The sequence below is a fragment of the Amia ocellicauda genome, chromosome 10, assembly GCF_036373705.1.
Source record: "Amia ocellicauda isolate fAmiCal2 chromosome 10, fAmiCal2.hap1, whole genome shotgun sequence".
In the NCBI taxonomy this organism is placed as follows: Eukaryota; Metazoa; Chordata; class Actinopteri; order Amiiformes; family Amiidae; genus Amia; species Amia ocellicauda.
Genome location: NC_089859.1, coordinates 34,064,910 through 34,080,979, shown reverse-complemented (window position 1 = coordinate 34,080,979; position 16,070 = coordinate 34,064,910). Strand labels below are relative to the sequence as shown.

General features: G+C 36.0%; 1 protein-coding gene across 1 annotated transcript in view; it reads right to left on the bottom strand.

Annotated features, from left to right (window-relative positions):
* Nucleotides 1-16,070, bottom strand: part of csmd3b (CUB and Sushi multiple domains 3b) — a 286,431-nt gene that overhangs the window by 179,536 nt on the left and 90,825 nt on the right. Inside the window, exons 12-16 of the mRNA XM_066714578.1 lie at nucleotides 15,706-15,844; nucleotides 14,953-15,140; nucleotides 14,167-14,355; nucleotides 2,134-2,250; nucleotides 645-860 (exon numbers count right to left, since the gene is read on the bottom strand). Coding sequence (XP_066570675.1) covers nucleotides 645-860; nucleotides 2,134-2,250; nucleotides 14,167-14,355; nucleotides 14,953-15,140; nucleotides 15,706-15,844 — 849 coding nt within the window. The remainder of the gene's footprint in view (nucleotides 1-644; nucleotides 861-2,133; nucleotides 2,251-14,166; nucleotides 14,356-14,952; nucleotides 15,141-15,705; nucleotides 15,845-16,070) is intronic.

Sequence of the window (16,070 nt, the reverse complement as noted above, 5' to 3'; positions counted from 1 at the left end):
ACTGTAGGTCAGTTACAGTGGGATCCTGGCCCAAACCATTTCCAAATGGGGAGAAGGTGTGTGGATTGTTAATTGTAAAGAAAATAAATGGTGGTATTTTCACTGTAAACATATTTGTGCATCTAATCCTTATGTGCGTGATTTATAATAAGTTCATATGAAGTGTGAAGGGTGACTCTTTTGCACAGTTTGTGTGGTCAGAACCTCTCACCCAGACTGCACAAGATGTGCAATATATAATAATACACTGCAAGCTGGGTTCCTGATTTTTATACATGTACATACAAATATTGCTTAGCTGGATTTTATTACTCAATAATACCAAGAAAGATACAATATGAATGAAGGGAGCATGTACTAATTACAGTTCTAAGGTACCTGGCATATTAATAACATATTTAACAATTAAGGGATATTACTGCCGACACTGGACAACATGACCCTGGGCAACATACAGCATACCTTTCACTTAACAACACCTAGTGTGATGTGTCCATTCATATGCATCATGTAAGCAAAATAGTGATTAGTTGTTCTCAGACCGTGGAAATCTCTTGCTGTTTGTAAAGTAGTTTGTACTACATCAACAAAACAAATTGGTTCCAACCTGTGCACTACACACAGAGCCTATCAAATTTTCTTACCTGAAAAAGTAATGTTAAATCCTTCATATGATATTGAGAAATCTGAAATAAAGCGTAACTGAGCCTTGAAATTTCCATAGAGACCAGCGTTGATTGCTGCAGGGAGTTCAGAGCCAGTCAACCGTGCCAATGGCTGAGTAAAGCTGCCATTCTCTGTGATTAGTAAGTAGTCATGATGATCCTCCAAATGAAAGGTGTGGAAAGCGAATTGCACTCCTATTAAGAAATCTAAAATTAGGTTCACGAATCACAATAATGATATACATGCAAATCTGGTCCCTGAATTGTCTTTTATAGGGATATAATAAAATTAAGTATAAATAGATTTTAATTTAAGACGAAAAATAAAAATGGACATGTCCTGCAAATCCCATTATATATATATATATATATATATATATATATATATATATATATATATATATATATATATATATATATATTGCCACAAAAAGTAAGATCTTATTATTATTAATTGATGAAGATGATACAGATCAAAAGTCTATATCAATAATTGCCCTTTATGCATAGTAATAGAAATACAGTAATGTGCAATTCTGAATATCTTTAGCGTAGATGTCTTGGAAATTGCACACTCATACAATATATATTCTCCATGACAATGTGACATTTAAAATATGGGTTAAGGATGTGTATCCATCTTTCCATTTATGTCTATAACCTTTAAAGTCGAAGTGTCGAGGACTGTGGAGAGGGAAGAGACAAATGTGTTTTTGTGTTATTGCTGATTGTTTACTTTGAGATATAACAAGCTATACCTTACTCTGACACATTGAGCTCTGTATCAAAGGTAGATATTATCACTGAACAGATTTAAGTCTGAGAAGGTTTCTCTCAATAATTTCCTCACCATAATGATGAGGCACCCCGAGCCTTTAGGAGGCAGTTCTAAAATGAGTTAACCTTCATTAACCTCTTGGGTGTTAATTAGGCTTTCTCCTATTCATTGCACAGCATTTACCATATTAGATCACTTACCATTAAAAGTAAAGTGCATCTATTAAGTTGGTAATTTGAACCTTTTGTAACCTGTATGTAACCATTTGATCACTGAAAAAATGACCTGCTAAAAGATAATAGCTGTGTCATTGTGGGTTAAGGCAGCCTTTTAATACTAATGGTTTTGCTTTTGTACTAATGTAACAGAGTCTCAGAAAGATGTTTTTCTTTCTTAATTTGACTAAAACCTACCACTTAATGTAGAAGAAAACAAAATTATATAGTGAACAGAAAGTGATCCCATTTAGGCAGATAAGCTACCTGCAACCCAGATAGATTGAGCAGAAAGCGGTCAGTTTAAACAAAACTAATAAAGGACAGGATCCTGTTAAGATAATTTGTACACTTATATAAAAGGAGCAAGTCTAGACAGAATCCATTATTAAAAACAAAAATCAATTCAGAAATCTGCATCAGAAAATAAGCTAGTACAAAATCTAAACGCATCTAAACAATGTTACATAATTACCTTTCCCATGGCTTACTTCTACAGTCCATGTGCAATTTAATGAGTTGGGATAAAGCTCAGGGTATCCAGGCGACAAAATGGTCCCACCTGGACCTCTGACATCTCCACCACATAGAGCTGGAAGAAACAATAAAACAACACATTTACACACTTTTAGTTTCTCAATGTGCGAAGGCCTCTGTTCCTCCAAAATGAATTACAGGTACACCAAAAATGATCAAAGGATAACACTGGCAAAGTTTACATGTGTGTTGTGACCTTACTCAAGACATGGTTTACATGGTTTTAGTTTATTGCACTCCAGACGAGCTGCTGTTTCCCCGAAGTCATTCAAATTAAGGGTGAAGCATATGTAAATTAGCTCCACACACAGTTCTCATGGTGTTTTGACAGGAAAATGCCAGGAAGGATGGTTTACATGCACAAGAGAATACTTGAGACACTTACATCACTGAATCATGTCTGTCATGTGAAACTAAACAGTGTACAGCTTTGGCTTGTGCCTTGTGTCTCGTTTAATACTTTGTTTTACTGATCTTTCCCGAGTTGTTTTTCACATCACTGACGGAGTTCGCAATCCGTTAATATAAGTGTTTTATAAAGTTAGTATTACAACACGATGTACTGTACTGCACAACAGACCCACAACAATATAGAGAGCATAATGTTAATAGCATTGCCGCTTTTTGCATTGCCATTAATCTGAAATATCCCCTTTGCTAACCACGAAACTTACTCTACCTTAAAACCCACAATAAACTGACCAGTTATCTTGCGCTTTTACAACACAGTCATTTAAAAATACGATTATCTCAATAGCATTTGCACATGAAATGTAGGATTACATGTGGACGTGTATTTGGGATTGACCCTGTCCTTTTCTGTGGCCATTTTATGGGGCCACAAACCGGATTTTCTAAAATTTTTGGGCCAAATGTGCATGTGCATCATTCACAAGTTAAATACACTGCATGTAAACTCCCCGACTATTTATGTTACTTTAAACAAAGGGTTACCAACAAGATGTATTTACTTTTAAACAAAAAACATTCTACAAGAGTTCAATACTTAAACACCAATGCTGTTTCGTGAGCTATGCATGAATTGTATAAAAACTAACAAATCAATAAAATATTTTACCGTTGTTGACATTTTGACACAGTACCTAAAAAGTTTCAGCTCTACAGAGTGTTCAATTTCTTAACTTAGATATATATGAGAAAAATATATGTGTAAGCATATACCAGACATTCCTTTTAGCAAATAACATGTTATGCTAACTGAATTCAGTAAGTGAGGTTGATACAAGAAGTAGTTAGGATCACTTTATCTGTCATATTCAACTGTTTACTTTCCCCAAACAAAACCCACTTAGAAGCCAAGGTGCATGTTGAGATACATTTTAATTAAGACATGTCTCTAGTGGATGAACACATACTTGGAAAATGTTGAGTTCAGAAACAACTGAGGATATTTTAAGATATTGAATATTTATACACATCTACAGATACCATGACATATTTAAAAGGTGGCTTTGAGATATCCTTTATTTCCTATAATAATAGTAGTTTATATAATCATTTCAATTTTGTAAACACAATGCTGTAGGAAGCAGCGCTGCATTTAAAGCCAACTTTGTGATCTGTGTTTCAATCATTCATATCTATCTCCTTGTGACTGTTTGAACAAGATGACAGTATTAGAGATTGCCCTCAGATGCCTAATCTCGAGTGGAGATCAGATGCTCTCATCTAAAGTTGCATTCACAGTAAATGGCCTTTCTGCATTCCATTCACAGACAACCTAATGGCTCGTAGGAGAGAATTGCATAGTCTCACTTTAGCTAACTCGAAAATCAATAATCAAAATAAGTAACAAATTACCTAAAAAGATCCATCAAAGTAGGCATTCTCCTCTGCTTGATACAGTTTACATTTAAAATCAGTTTCTCATCTAAAGGCAACTCCTTTGAAATATGATCAAAAAAATGAAGTCACTGGATGATAAATTATAATACTACTACTACTACTACTACTACTACTACTACTACTACTACTACTACTACTAATTAATAATACTAATACATACATTAAAAAAGCTAAAATGTCATACATCCAATATATTATTCTTATCATGCAGAGGTATAGATGCTTTGCAAGGCCGGCCAGCCATCTTTGAAACCACTTACTCTGGTGAGGGTTGTGGGGAAGCTGGAGCCGATCCTGGCAGGCATAGGGCACAAGGCAGGAATACACCCAGGATGGGATGCCAGTCCATCACTGGGCAACACACACAGACAGACATACACACACAGGGCAATGTATAGTAACCAATCAACCTAAACCACATATCTTTGGACAGTGGGAGGAAACCAGAGTGCCCAGAGAAAACCCACACAGACACGGGGAAAGCATGCAAACTCCACACAGACAGGCCCCCAAACCGGACCTCGACCCCAGGACCCTGGAGGTGTGAGGCAGCAGCGCTAACCACTGTGTCACCAAGCTGCCCCCTTTGCAAGGCCTAAATATAAAAAATGTAGAGTGTTCCATAGAATTCAGTCTGATTACTGACTACTACCATTGATTTACACTGATCTTTTCAAGTTGTTTACTACAGGCAAAAACAAATTGTGGTGGGAATTATTGTGCTAAAAATATATACCTGTCAATCCACATGTCCATATATTAAATCCATATTTTTGCTATGCAGTTACTTCCTTTGTTACAAATATTATTTATTAGGTATGTATGTATGTGCTTTTTTAGCAGATGTCCTTATTCAATTCAAACTGATACAATCAGCACAAAATACAATAAGCATACAGTGAGGGAAAAAAGTATTTGATCCCCTGCTGATTTTGTACGTTTGCCCACTGACAAATAAATGATCAGTCTATAATTTTAATGGTAGGTGTATTTTAACAGTGAGAGACAAAATAACAACAAAAAAATCCAGAAAAACGCATTTCAAAAAAGTTATAAATTGATTTGCATGTTAATGAGGGAAATACGTATTTGATCTCCTATCAATCAGCAAGATTTCTGGCTCCCAGGTGTCTTTTATACAGGTAACGAGCTGAGATTAGGAGCATTCTCTTAAAGGGAGTGCTCCTAATCTCAGCTCGTTACCTGTATAAAAGACACCTGACCACAGAAGCAATCAATCAATCAGATTCCAAACTCTCCACCATGGCCATTTTTGAAATGCGTTTTTCTGGATTTTTTTGTTGTTATTCTGTCTCTCACTGTTAAAATACACCTACCATTAAAATTATAGACTGATAATTTCTTTGTCAGTGGGCAAATGTACAAAATCAGCAGGGGATCAGATACTTTTTTCCCTCACTGTACATCCTAGTACAACAAGCTAATGTGCAGACATAATACAGTTAGCTTTTGCAACTGCTACATTTGTTACTTTTCCGTATTAAAATTAAGTTTGCTTAAGTAAATGTGGCACATATACTGTGCATTTTCTCAACAGTAGATTAAGAACCACTTGCTCATATGAAAACATGTAAGTAAATAAATGAATAATGCAGACATACTGTACATATAAGTAAATCTAAAAACATCAGCTGTACTAATCATCATCACACAATCACAAATCTTGTTCTACTTGTCCAAAAAAAAGTCTGCAAAGAAAGTGGCAGTTAATCAAAATGTGCAAGATGGAGCAACATAAAATAAAATCAATGGGTATAAACTAAGTTGACAGCCCATTACACTTCCTCCAGAGGCTCTTTCCTCAAAGTTTTCTGTACAGAAAACATTCTGTTTACAAACACTTATCTCAGTACATAAATAATACTTCCAATGTAAATTATATCACTGGACATCAAGATGAAATCAAGTATTCATTCGTCATTGAAATTGTTTAAAAAAAAAAAAATCCAAAAGGCAATTAATGCTGATGTCTGTATATCTCTCAGATACCTTGGTGGAAAAGGGGTGATCTTCAGATTCCTTACCAGGCATGTCTTCCATCAGTGCCACAGCTTTCAAAATAATTTGCTTCGAAGGTAATATTAGTGATACTGTTGGCAACTTATCATCACACAGAAGTGTAGTGATGGTTTTGAATGGCTTTCATTACGTCCTCTGCATTTGTTATGTCCTCATCTGTTAATGTATGTATGTCCCTTGCATTTTTTTGAATTTCTGAGCTTATTAAGCTAGGTTCATACTATGTGAATTTCAGCCTGATTTGGCCATCCTGACAATTCTGAAAACATCGTGACAACAAGCAGTATGCACATGTAGTGTGAGAGGGTCCGCGATGCAGTCCCTTGCCCTCCGATCCAATCTTTAGCTTATCGGAGCTGCTACGATAATATCAAACATGTTTAATATCACTTTACAATCAGCAGCCCCTTCATCACCTGGTTGGAACTTCTTAGACGTGCAAGTGTTTAATATGGACATTATAAGGAGTACAGGCATGTGACACTTATCAAACTAGACAACATGTACTATAATATTATGCATAGTTGATCATGATTAGACACTACACTCACCTAAAGGATTATTAGGAACACCATACTAATACTGTGTTTGACCCCCTTTCGCCTTCAGAACTGCCTTCATTCTACGTGGCATTGATTCAACAAGGTGCTGAAAGCATTCTTTAGAAATGTTGGCCCATATTGATAGGATAGCATCTTGCAGTTGATGGAGATTTGTGGGATGCACATCCACGGCACGAAGCTCCCGTTCCACCACATCCCAAAGATGCTCTATTGGGATGAGATCTGGTGACTGTGGGGGCCAGTTTAGTACAGTGAACTCATTGTCATGTTCAAGAAACCAATTTGAAATTATTCGACCTTTGTGACATGGTGCATTATCCTGCTGGAAGTAGCCATCAGAGGATGGGTACATGGTGGTCATAAAGGGATGGACATGGTCAGAAACAATGCTCAGGTAGGCCGTGGCATTTAAACGATGCCCAATTGGCACTAAGGGGCCTAAAGTGTGCCAAGAAAACATCCCCCACACCATTACACCACCACCACCAGCCTGCACAGTGGTAACAAGGTATGATGGATCCATGTTCTCATTCTGTTTATGCCAAATTCTGACTCTACCATCTGAATGTCTCAACAGAAATCGAGACTCATCAGACCAGGCAACATTTTTCCAGTCTTCAACTGTCCAATTTTGGTGAGCTTGTGCAAATTGTAGCCTCTTTTTCCTATTTGTAGTGGAGATGAGTGGTACCCGGTGGGGTCTTCTGCTGTTGTAGCCCATCCGCCTCAAGGTTGTACGTGTTGTGGCTTCACAAATGCTTTGCTGCATACCTCGGTTGTAACGAGTGGTTATTTCAGTCAAAGTTGCTCTTCTATCAGCTTGAATCAGTCGGCCCATTCTCCTCTGACCTCTAGCATCAACAAGGCATTTTCACCCACAGGACTGCCGCATACTGGATGTTTTTCCCTTTTCACACCATTCTTTGTAAACCCTAGAAATGGTTGTGCGTTAAAATCCCAGTAACTGAGCAGATTGTGAAATACTCAGACCGGCCCGTCTGGCACCAACAACCATGCCACGCTCAAAATTGCTTAAATCACCTTTCTTTCCCATTCAAACATTCAGTTTGGAGTTCAGGAGATTGTCTTGACCAGGACCACACCCCTAAATGCATTGAAGCAACTGCTATGTGATTGGTTGATTAGATAATTGCATTAATGAGAAATTGAACAGGTGTTCCTAATAATCCTTTAGGTGAGTGTATATTGCAACACTACCACCTTGTTTGCCAAGATAAATAATAACATAATGATGAATTATGATTTGGGAATTTTATGGAAAAAAATAATAATATATATATATATATATATATTTTTTTTTTCTTTTCCCTTAAAGTACTAGTGAATATACACATTTTAAGACAAACTGGGCAAACCCGCCAGCGGGTTGAAAACAATGGGGCCTCAGTGTAATGGAATATTTATGTCTCGAATCGGCCAGGGTCATGTAGGGTGAGATGATCAGCGACACATTGCGAGAACGGAGACCAGCGCTAAACACATACATTATGCGAGTCTGTCGTTAAGTGTGAGCTGCCCATCGTTTTCAAAATTTGTTCAGATTTTAAAATCCGTGTAGTGTGAGCCTGGCATTAGTGTTGCAACGATTGCCGCCTGCTCTTCAAGGTAATGTTCAAACATGTCATATGTGCTGTTCCTGTTATGGAAGCAATTTGCAAACCCTTCTGAGCTTCAAAATGTATAGGGTAGGACATGATAGGAGCAGGATTACATCAAAAATGTTCGTAAGGTGCGAACACGAAAAGTCGCGGAAAAGTCGCAGAGGGAATCTCGCAACCCAGCTCCTCCTGAACTCAATCTACAATATGAGGATACGATATACACTCTCCGACCCCTATTTCCCATAACCCAACGCGGAGACAGCGCCACAGTGCAAAAATACATTGCAAATTGCGGATGCAAACACCGGAAACAAACAGTTCTATAATATTTTTATGAAAAAATAAATATACGTAAACATGACAAGTTGAATTATTTTCTCAGTCATTTAGTTCCCTCACTGCTGAAATATAGTGCACTCACTGCCACTCACTATATAGGGAATAGGGAATGAGTGAACAAGTAGGCGATTTCAGACACAGCTTCAGTGTCTGAAACTGAAGAGAAACCGGAGGCGGAAGAGCAGGACCTGCAATAAGTGCAAACTTTACGCGCGGTGTCTCAAGGTGCAGTTCTGACAGAGACCCTGCGGTGCAGCGCGCCTGCGCACTCGCCATATCTCTCCAAAGCATGTGTGCACTGTGACTACACTGACAAAATGTGTATGAAGAAACCAGTGTTCAATGTTTACACATACATGTTAAATATATGATCGTGTTACACAGATATATTTACACTTGTCTAAATTGCTTTTCCATACATACATACATACTCTTTACAGTACACCTTGTAATATGTCCGCCTGTGTGTTTGTGTGTGTGTGTGTGCTATCCGACCGCACCGAGCCTCGTTCGTGTACTGTGTGTGTCATTGTAACATGTATAGTTATCACTTCCACTGTGCCTGAGATAAAGACAAAATATTGACCACCCCCTAGAAGGTTATCTGTTCAGATAGTTATTATTTTTCTAAGATTATATTTGTTCCCAATCCTAAATATAGCCGCTACATTGTGCAGGTTTGCCTGTATTTATTTATTTAATCCACCCACTGTGCAATGCACAAACCTCATACACTGGATGTGTTGGCTTGCAAGTTACGAACCATATATGCCTGTAACAATATTCCATAAATATCATCCAGACGTCTCCATGCTTTACCTATTCGTGTAAATATTAATAATTGCAATTATACTGTATGTTTACGCTACAGCCGCTTTGACAGCAGTGTCACTCGATGCAGTCAGTGTTCGTCTCTTAAAAGTTGCGTTCAGTCCATGTAGAGAGAGATGCATGAATTATTGAAAACCTGATATGTGCGAACTTCAGTTACAAAATGCACACATTAGATACACATTCAATCCGCGGTGAGTGCGTTACTGCCCATGGGTCTAGGGTACAGATACACTGTAAGAAAGGAGACTTACACGGATTTCTAGGCTGTATCTGGATGTGAGTGACAGTGAATGCTCAATTTATGAAGTGCTGTAATGCTGATATATTTTAACAACAATATGTATACTAACCTAATATGAACGGATACTGGACATCATTACCATTGCCGTTCTGTTGGATATACCCGTCTGGAATAAGCTGTTTCTCATTTTCTCATTTTAAAATTGAAAGTAACACAGCCCACCAGTTACGTGTAAAACTTTAAAATAATGTCAAATGTATCATGCAAGGAAACACACACCTTATATAGGATATAGGCTGAAAAAAAAAATATATATATATATATATATATATAACTTTGTAGTGAGTACGAGTGAGGATTAATATTTACTTGATAGTAGGCACGACTCCCACGAAAGATGTGTTAAGAAAGAAACTATTTTTAATTTAATTTAATCAAATAGTTTTCAGAACAACGAACAGAGCAACAGCAGAATAAACAAACGAGTGAATTAAACAAATAAGTCATGAAAAATACGTAAAAAACATAACCCAAACGAACATTGACACATTGCTGAACAAAACATAATATCAAATGACATTGAATAATATAATATTTTCTCTCTGTGCACGAACAATACGCAACATTTCGTTTGTGTGGATGTTGGGCGCAACATGTAACTTCTTCCCCGCACAGCACACTGTATGTCAGTTATTTCCACTGAACACACAGAGCCGCGGAGGATGTGAATAAACCCGGAGCTGCGCCTGCGCAAACCTGTGCCGGACGGGCTTTCTCTCCACTGCGCCTCAACCGCGAGAAGCTTTAGACATCTCCGCAGTGTGTGAAACTAGAGAAGCTGAGAGCATTTTCAGGTTGTTTTCTTGCAGATATTTTCTTGATTTAATGCAGCCAAAATGTAACCACTCCAACTGTATTGTTGGGTAGGATTAACTACAACTTTAACCAGCCGCTAATAGCAAACTACTGTACTGTACATCATGGGATTAACATTGAAAATTAGAAGGAAGTAGTACCTAAGTAAACATGAAATCGCAACAGTACAGTTATTTAGTTTTCTAGTAGTGGCTGTGCGTTGTGCCAGAAAGGAGCTGCGAGAAGGTGGTTTTGCGACGCTAATCGGGTCAGATTTAATATCTCGATAGTTCAGCAGCGCGATTTCCACTCGCAGACATGCGCTAATACTTCTGCGAGACTCGCCAACATTTTTGATTTCATCCTGCCCTAAGCCCACTTTCACTAACTGCTATGTCCATATTTCTTGCATTGTCGGTTAGAACAACGATCGGCTTTGCCATTTTCAACTCTTCAACATCAGAAGATAACATTTGCCTGATGTTTACTACTGTATGAAATGCATTTTATGGATGTATTTGGAGTACACAGTCTGACATTTCCAAGTTCTCTGGCAGTAAGTGTGCCATCACTGTCGGGTGACTCCCCGTGGCTCTCCATGCCCATCCATCAGTTGTCATTGCAACACGCATTGCCTTTTTAAATTAATCAGAAACTTTAATTTTAGTACTTTAGTGCAGACGAGGGATCATGTGTACACTGATGATGAAGGCAGTATAGACCACAATGCTTCCTTCAATGTAATATTACATGTTGGAATCTGTTTTCGTTTTCCGTACCCCTGTTTGGTATTATTTGGTGTTAGGGTGATGGCTGTGAATATGAGTTAATATGTCCATTGTATTGCCGGAGAATTTCAAAATAGTTCTGCAGAGCTTGCAAACCGTATTTTTTTTTGTCAACTCTCTGTGATGTTTATGTAATAAATAGGAAACCCCAAGTATTTCCATACTACTGACTTGAAACTAAAAGGTCCCTGACTATTCTTGTTTGGCTCTCTGTTGCTTATTCTCCATCCCCTTAGAGATGGACATGTTTGTGGTTTGCATTGTACAATGGTATATTTCAAGTTTATATTTGAACAACAAACCTTTTTTTTTCTCTTTATCATGATTGGCAGTTATAATATATATATATATATATATATATATATATATATATATATATATATATATATATATATATATATTATAACATAGTATATTAATTTTAAACATGTTTTGATGCATGATACATGAATGGTGTATCATACTGAGATTCATCGATACCTTGATTTTAGTTTTTATCTTCAGTCTCCTTAAAATATTCTACAATATTAATTTTTGCAAACAAATAAACAAATGAATGCATACATACATTGAAGACAGGGAAATATATATTAGTATTTATATAAAGTGATGTAAAATGTCATTACTATTAATCAGCATTACAAAAGATTACAAATCAGATTTAATTCCTAACAAATTTTCTCCCTCAATAGAACCAATGTATTCATTGTAAGTAGGCTATCTCTATAAACTATTTAGGAAGTAGCTAGTTTTGAAAAACAATTGGGTCATCTGTATGATAACTAACGCAAGTAACTGGTCATTTTCAGTTACAGAAAAGTTCCTTTGTGATCAACTTGCCAAGAATAAGAAAATGCACTATTGTAATGTTGTTTCACGTAAACATTGCAATCAGACTCAGTGCATTAAAAACAAATGAATGCAGTAATCATGTCAATTGGTCTTAATCTGCAATGCAATGTATTTTTCAGGACTTCAAAGACTTATATTAGCTCTAGGCTACACATCTGTCTCAGTCTAAAAATACTCTACCTAGTGGATACATTTTCAATTCAAGCCTGACCATTCTCTGTATAATAACACATCAATTAATGTATTAATGTAAAAGGAAACAAAGCAATTAGTTTATTTAACATGAAATATAATTAGAGAAAATGTAATGACTATTATTATTCTTTTTTTAAGTTTGTGAAAATAACACATACAGGAATGAATGGTATTTTAGTTTTGAAGCCATAATACCTTTTTCACAGGGTTTTTAAAGGGATTAGATCAAAAATCCAAGAGAGATGTAAACTTCTCTCTAAAGAAAACAGGCTTATTTATATTATGCTGACGAACTAAAAATGTGACTAAATCCACTTACAAACAAGGGGCTTCAGGGAAATAGCTGAGAATACCAGTAGTGAAGGATAGATAAAGGATTAACACCCCTAAAGGTTTCTGCTACCTTATGGAGCCTTGAAAAACTTTGTACAATACCACGGTTTGTGAACACAAATACTAAAGATGTAGATAAACAATGTGTCAACTTTAATTTATTTTTAAATTTGTAATCAATAATATGTATATACATAAATATATAAATACCTACAAATAAACTGTAGTTTATATAATCATTGTGCAATGACAAGATGCTTCAATTTGTTGAGTTTTAATGATGACCATGGTGGGGACTGTGAGTACATCACAAGTCTATGCACAAACCCGGGGTTAGAACATACAAACCTAATATCCCATCATGGTGGGTAGCACAAGCCTGTAGGAGACTTCAACTTTCAGAAAACATGTTAAACCAAGAATGTAAACAATCACAACACAGTTGTTCATTGAATCAGTGTCTGATGATATGATTGTTGCAGCATATTGTTAAAATCAGGAGAGGGGTATAAAGGTTATACTTCCAAAAGTTGTTGAAAGAATTATGGACAAACAAACAACAGTGAATTGAAGTGAATTAAATGCAAGCATCAAATTGGTTATACTTTATTAACTTGTTGTATGCATTGTGAATCAGAAAAACTCTTCCAGCTACCTGCAGGATGTCATTTTTGAAACTTTTTGAAATTTTAGGAAACTTTCTGCCTTTTCTTTCTTTAAATGTCTTTTAGCTCCGACATGATATTGTAACGTGTATGCCCCAGGAACAACTCCACAGTATGCCGTTAGCACTTCCCCTTCTGTATTAGAATGTTTATGGTACTGTGACATGCTGTGCAATTGTGGTCATACACAAAAACATAGCTCAGCATATTTCAGTAGTATTTCACATTATATAACATGTTGATAACACATATAGCATATCATATACATATATACATATAGCCATATGATGGTTAATCTTTACATTATCAAATCTCCATTCTGTATGAATTTAATTGACACTTTTAGAACTGGTATAAGTCATTGTGTTTCACAAAAGAAAAACAGTTTGTTTATATTAAATTAGGTGTTCTGGAATAATAAAATAACTAATACAAATATTATAAAATATTAAAGATACACTGTTTTTATATTTATATTTAACCTCTGAGTCTAAGAGTAGGACATCCTTTAGATCTTTGTGTATCATGTAGACTTTTCTTGCAGGAGAAAGTTCTGTTTTTCTCATGAACATATTCACAGCTAGAAATGGAGCCTCTAAAGGGAGACAATGTTCTACATAAGTGAATATGTATCAGGTAGCAGATCATATCCATCCATAGGAATCCAACAACTATTTTGCATGAATATATATAAATACACACACACATGCTTAAAATACATTGCCAGATACTATTTCATTACAAGATTTGATTATTTAAGCTTATTATTAATACATACCATCACAAGTAGGCAAAGGGTGGCTCCACCAGTGGTTTTTCTCACATACAAGAGGCTCTTCATGGTTTAGTCTGTAACCTGGATCACAACCAAAGGACACAGTTGATCCAATGGAGAAGTCCTGTCCATATCTAAGTCCATTGACTGGTATTCCTGGATCCAAGCACGAATACGTATCAACTGTAACACCTATAGAAAATAAAAGCAACATTTGATATGAAAAGCAATAAAGATGAAAGAAAGATAATATAAAAATATAGAATAGTTACACTGATTAAGCGTAACAGCTTGACAAAACTCACTTGAACGAATACTTAATTGCAATACAGTTGATCTCGATGGATTTGTTTTACAGAGTATTTCAATATCAGCATATTTATTCCTTTATTTTGTCTTTGTTAATTGCTTGATTTTTAGAAAATATATTGAAATGCATAATCCATGAGTTTACATCCAGACATATGTAACTAAAAGTAGGGCAGGATTCAACAATAAACTATACATCTGGCATGTCAAAGATTTTTGCTTTGGGCAACATTGTCTCGACTTTCTCAAAGTAAACATGAAAGGCAACAGATTAATCTTGCAAAAGACAATGGAAAAAGCTGGGTTTTTTATGGATTAAGAAAAAATGGAGTGAATTTAACGCTGCATAAATGCTTTGAAAGTCATCATGTGGATATGTTAATGAAACAAATATGAATGGAGACACTGAGAATCACCAATATGTACTCCTTAAGGTGCATAATCTTAGAAGAATTTTGTTCAGTGTAATAATTTACTTACTTTCATAGAAGATCTTAAAACCACTATTCGAACGACTGTTATCTGTGGTGAAGAGTAGATACAGATGATTGCTGCTGCTAAACAGAAACTGAGGGACTTGAGTTCCATTGTAAGAGCCGATAAGTGGGGAAAGGAGATTAGGCCCATCATGAATTTCTAAAAAGTCATAATTTAGCTCAGTCTGAAATCTGCTGGAGATAAAAGATTAGGAAAGTTATCAATTTTATCATGTTAAGGAAATATACAAGAGAAAAGTAAAATACAATATGCGTATACCAAAGACCCACAAGAGACATTATGTGCCACATTCATAAAAACATTTGGCATCTTACTAGGTTTACTGCTTTTTCTTAACTTAAGTTGGAAGTGATAAGGCTGTAGAATGTTACATGTTATCTCTTAAAAGTTTAATTTTAATTATATGACATTATGACCTTAGTTATCCATTACTAAAGAAAGTGCAATCAACTTTGTTTGGCAGAAAGTAGTACATGAATATGATGCATTTTGTGTTTGCACCTTATTTTAATTTACTTAAATAAATTAATTTTAAATATAATACACAGTCAAACAAATAAATGCAATATCTGATAGAGAAATAGATAGAATTATGTTGATTTAATTTAAAAATACAATTTAGAGTTAATGTTATTATTGTTTTATTATTTTAGAACATTTACAGCATGGCCATAGGTGCAGGGTGACAAACACTCAATTTAAAAGAAAAGGCTTAAAATAGTCAAGCTTGGAGACCTGTCAAATGTAATTTTAATGGAGCGTCCCATTTCTGCTTCAATCACCCACTCGCAGTTGAGAGAGTCTTTATAATATCCAGGCCAGCCTGGAGACAGTATCACTCCACTGGGAGCAGAGAAATGCCCACCACAAGGTGCTGCAAAAAAGACAACCACATTGAAACATTTATAGTTCACATTACTAAAAGGCCCTAGTTGCAGCACAAGCAAAACTGTGATACATCTGTAGCAGGCAGAAGAAGAGATATGTTAGTTCCATCCCATTCATAAATTATAGATCTGCTCATCAAACAGGGCTTTTAATGCAAATCAGGATCAGTTCCCTGTTGATATAACAGCAGATTACACATTACATACTCCAGC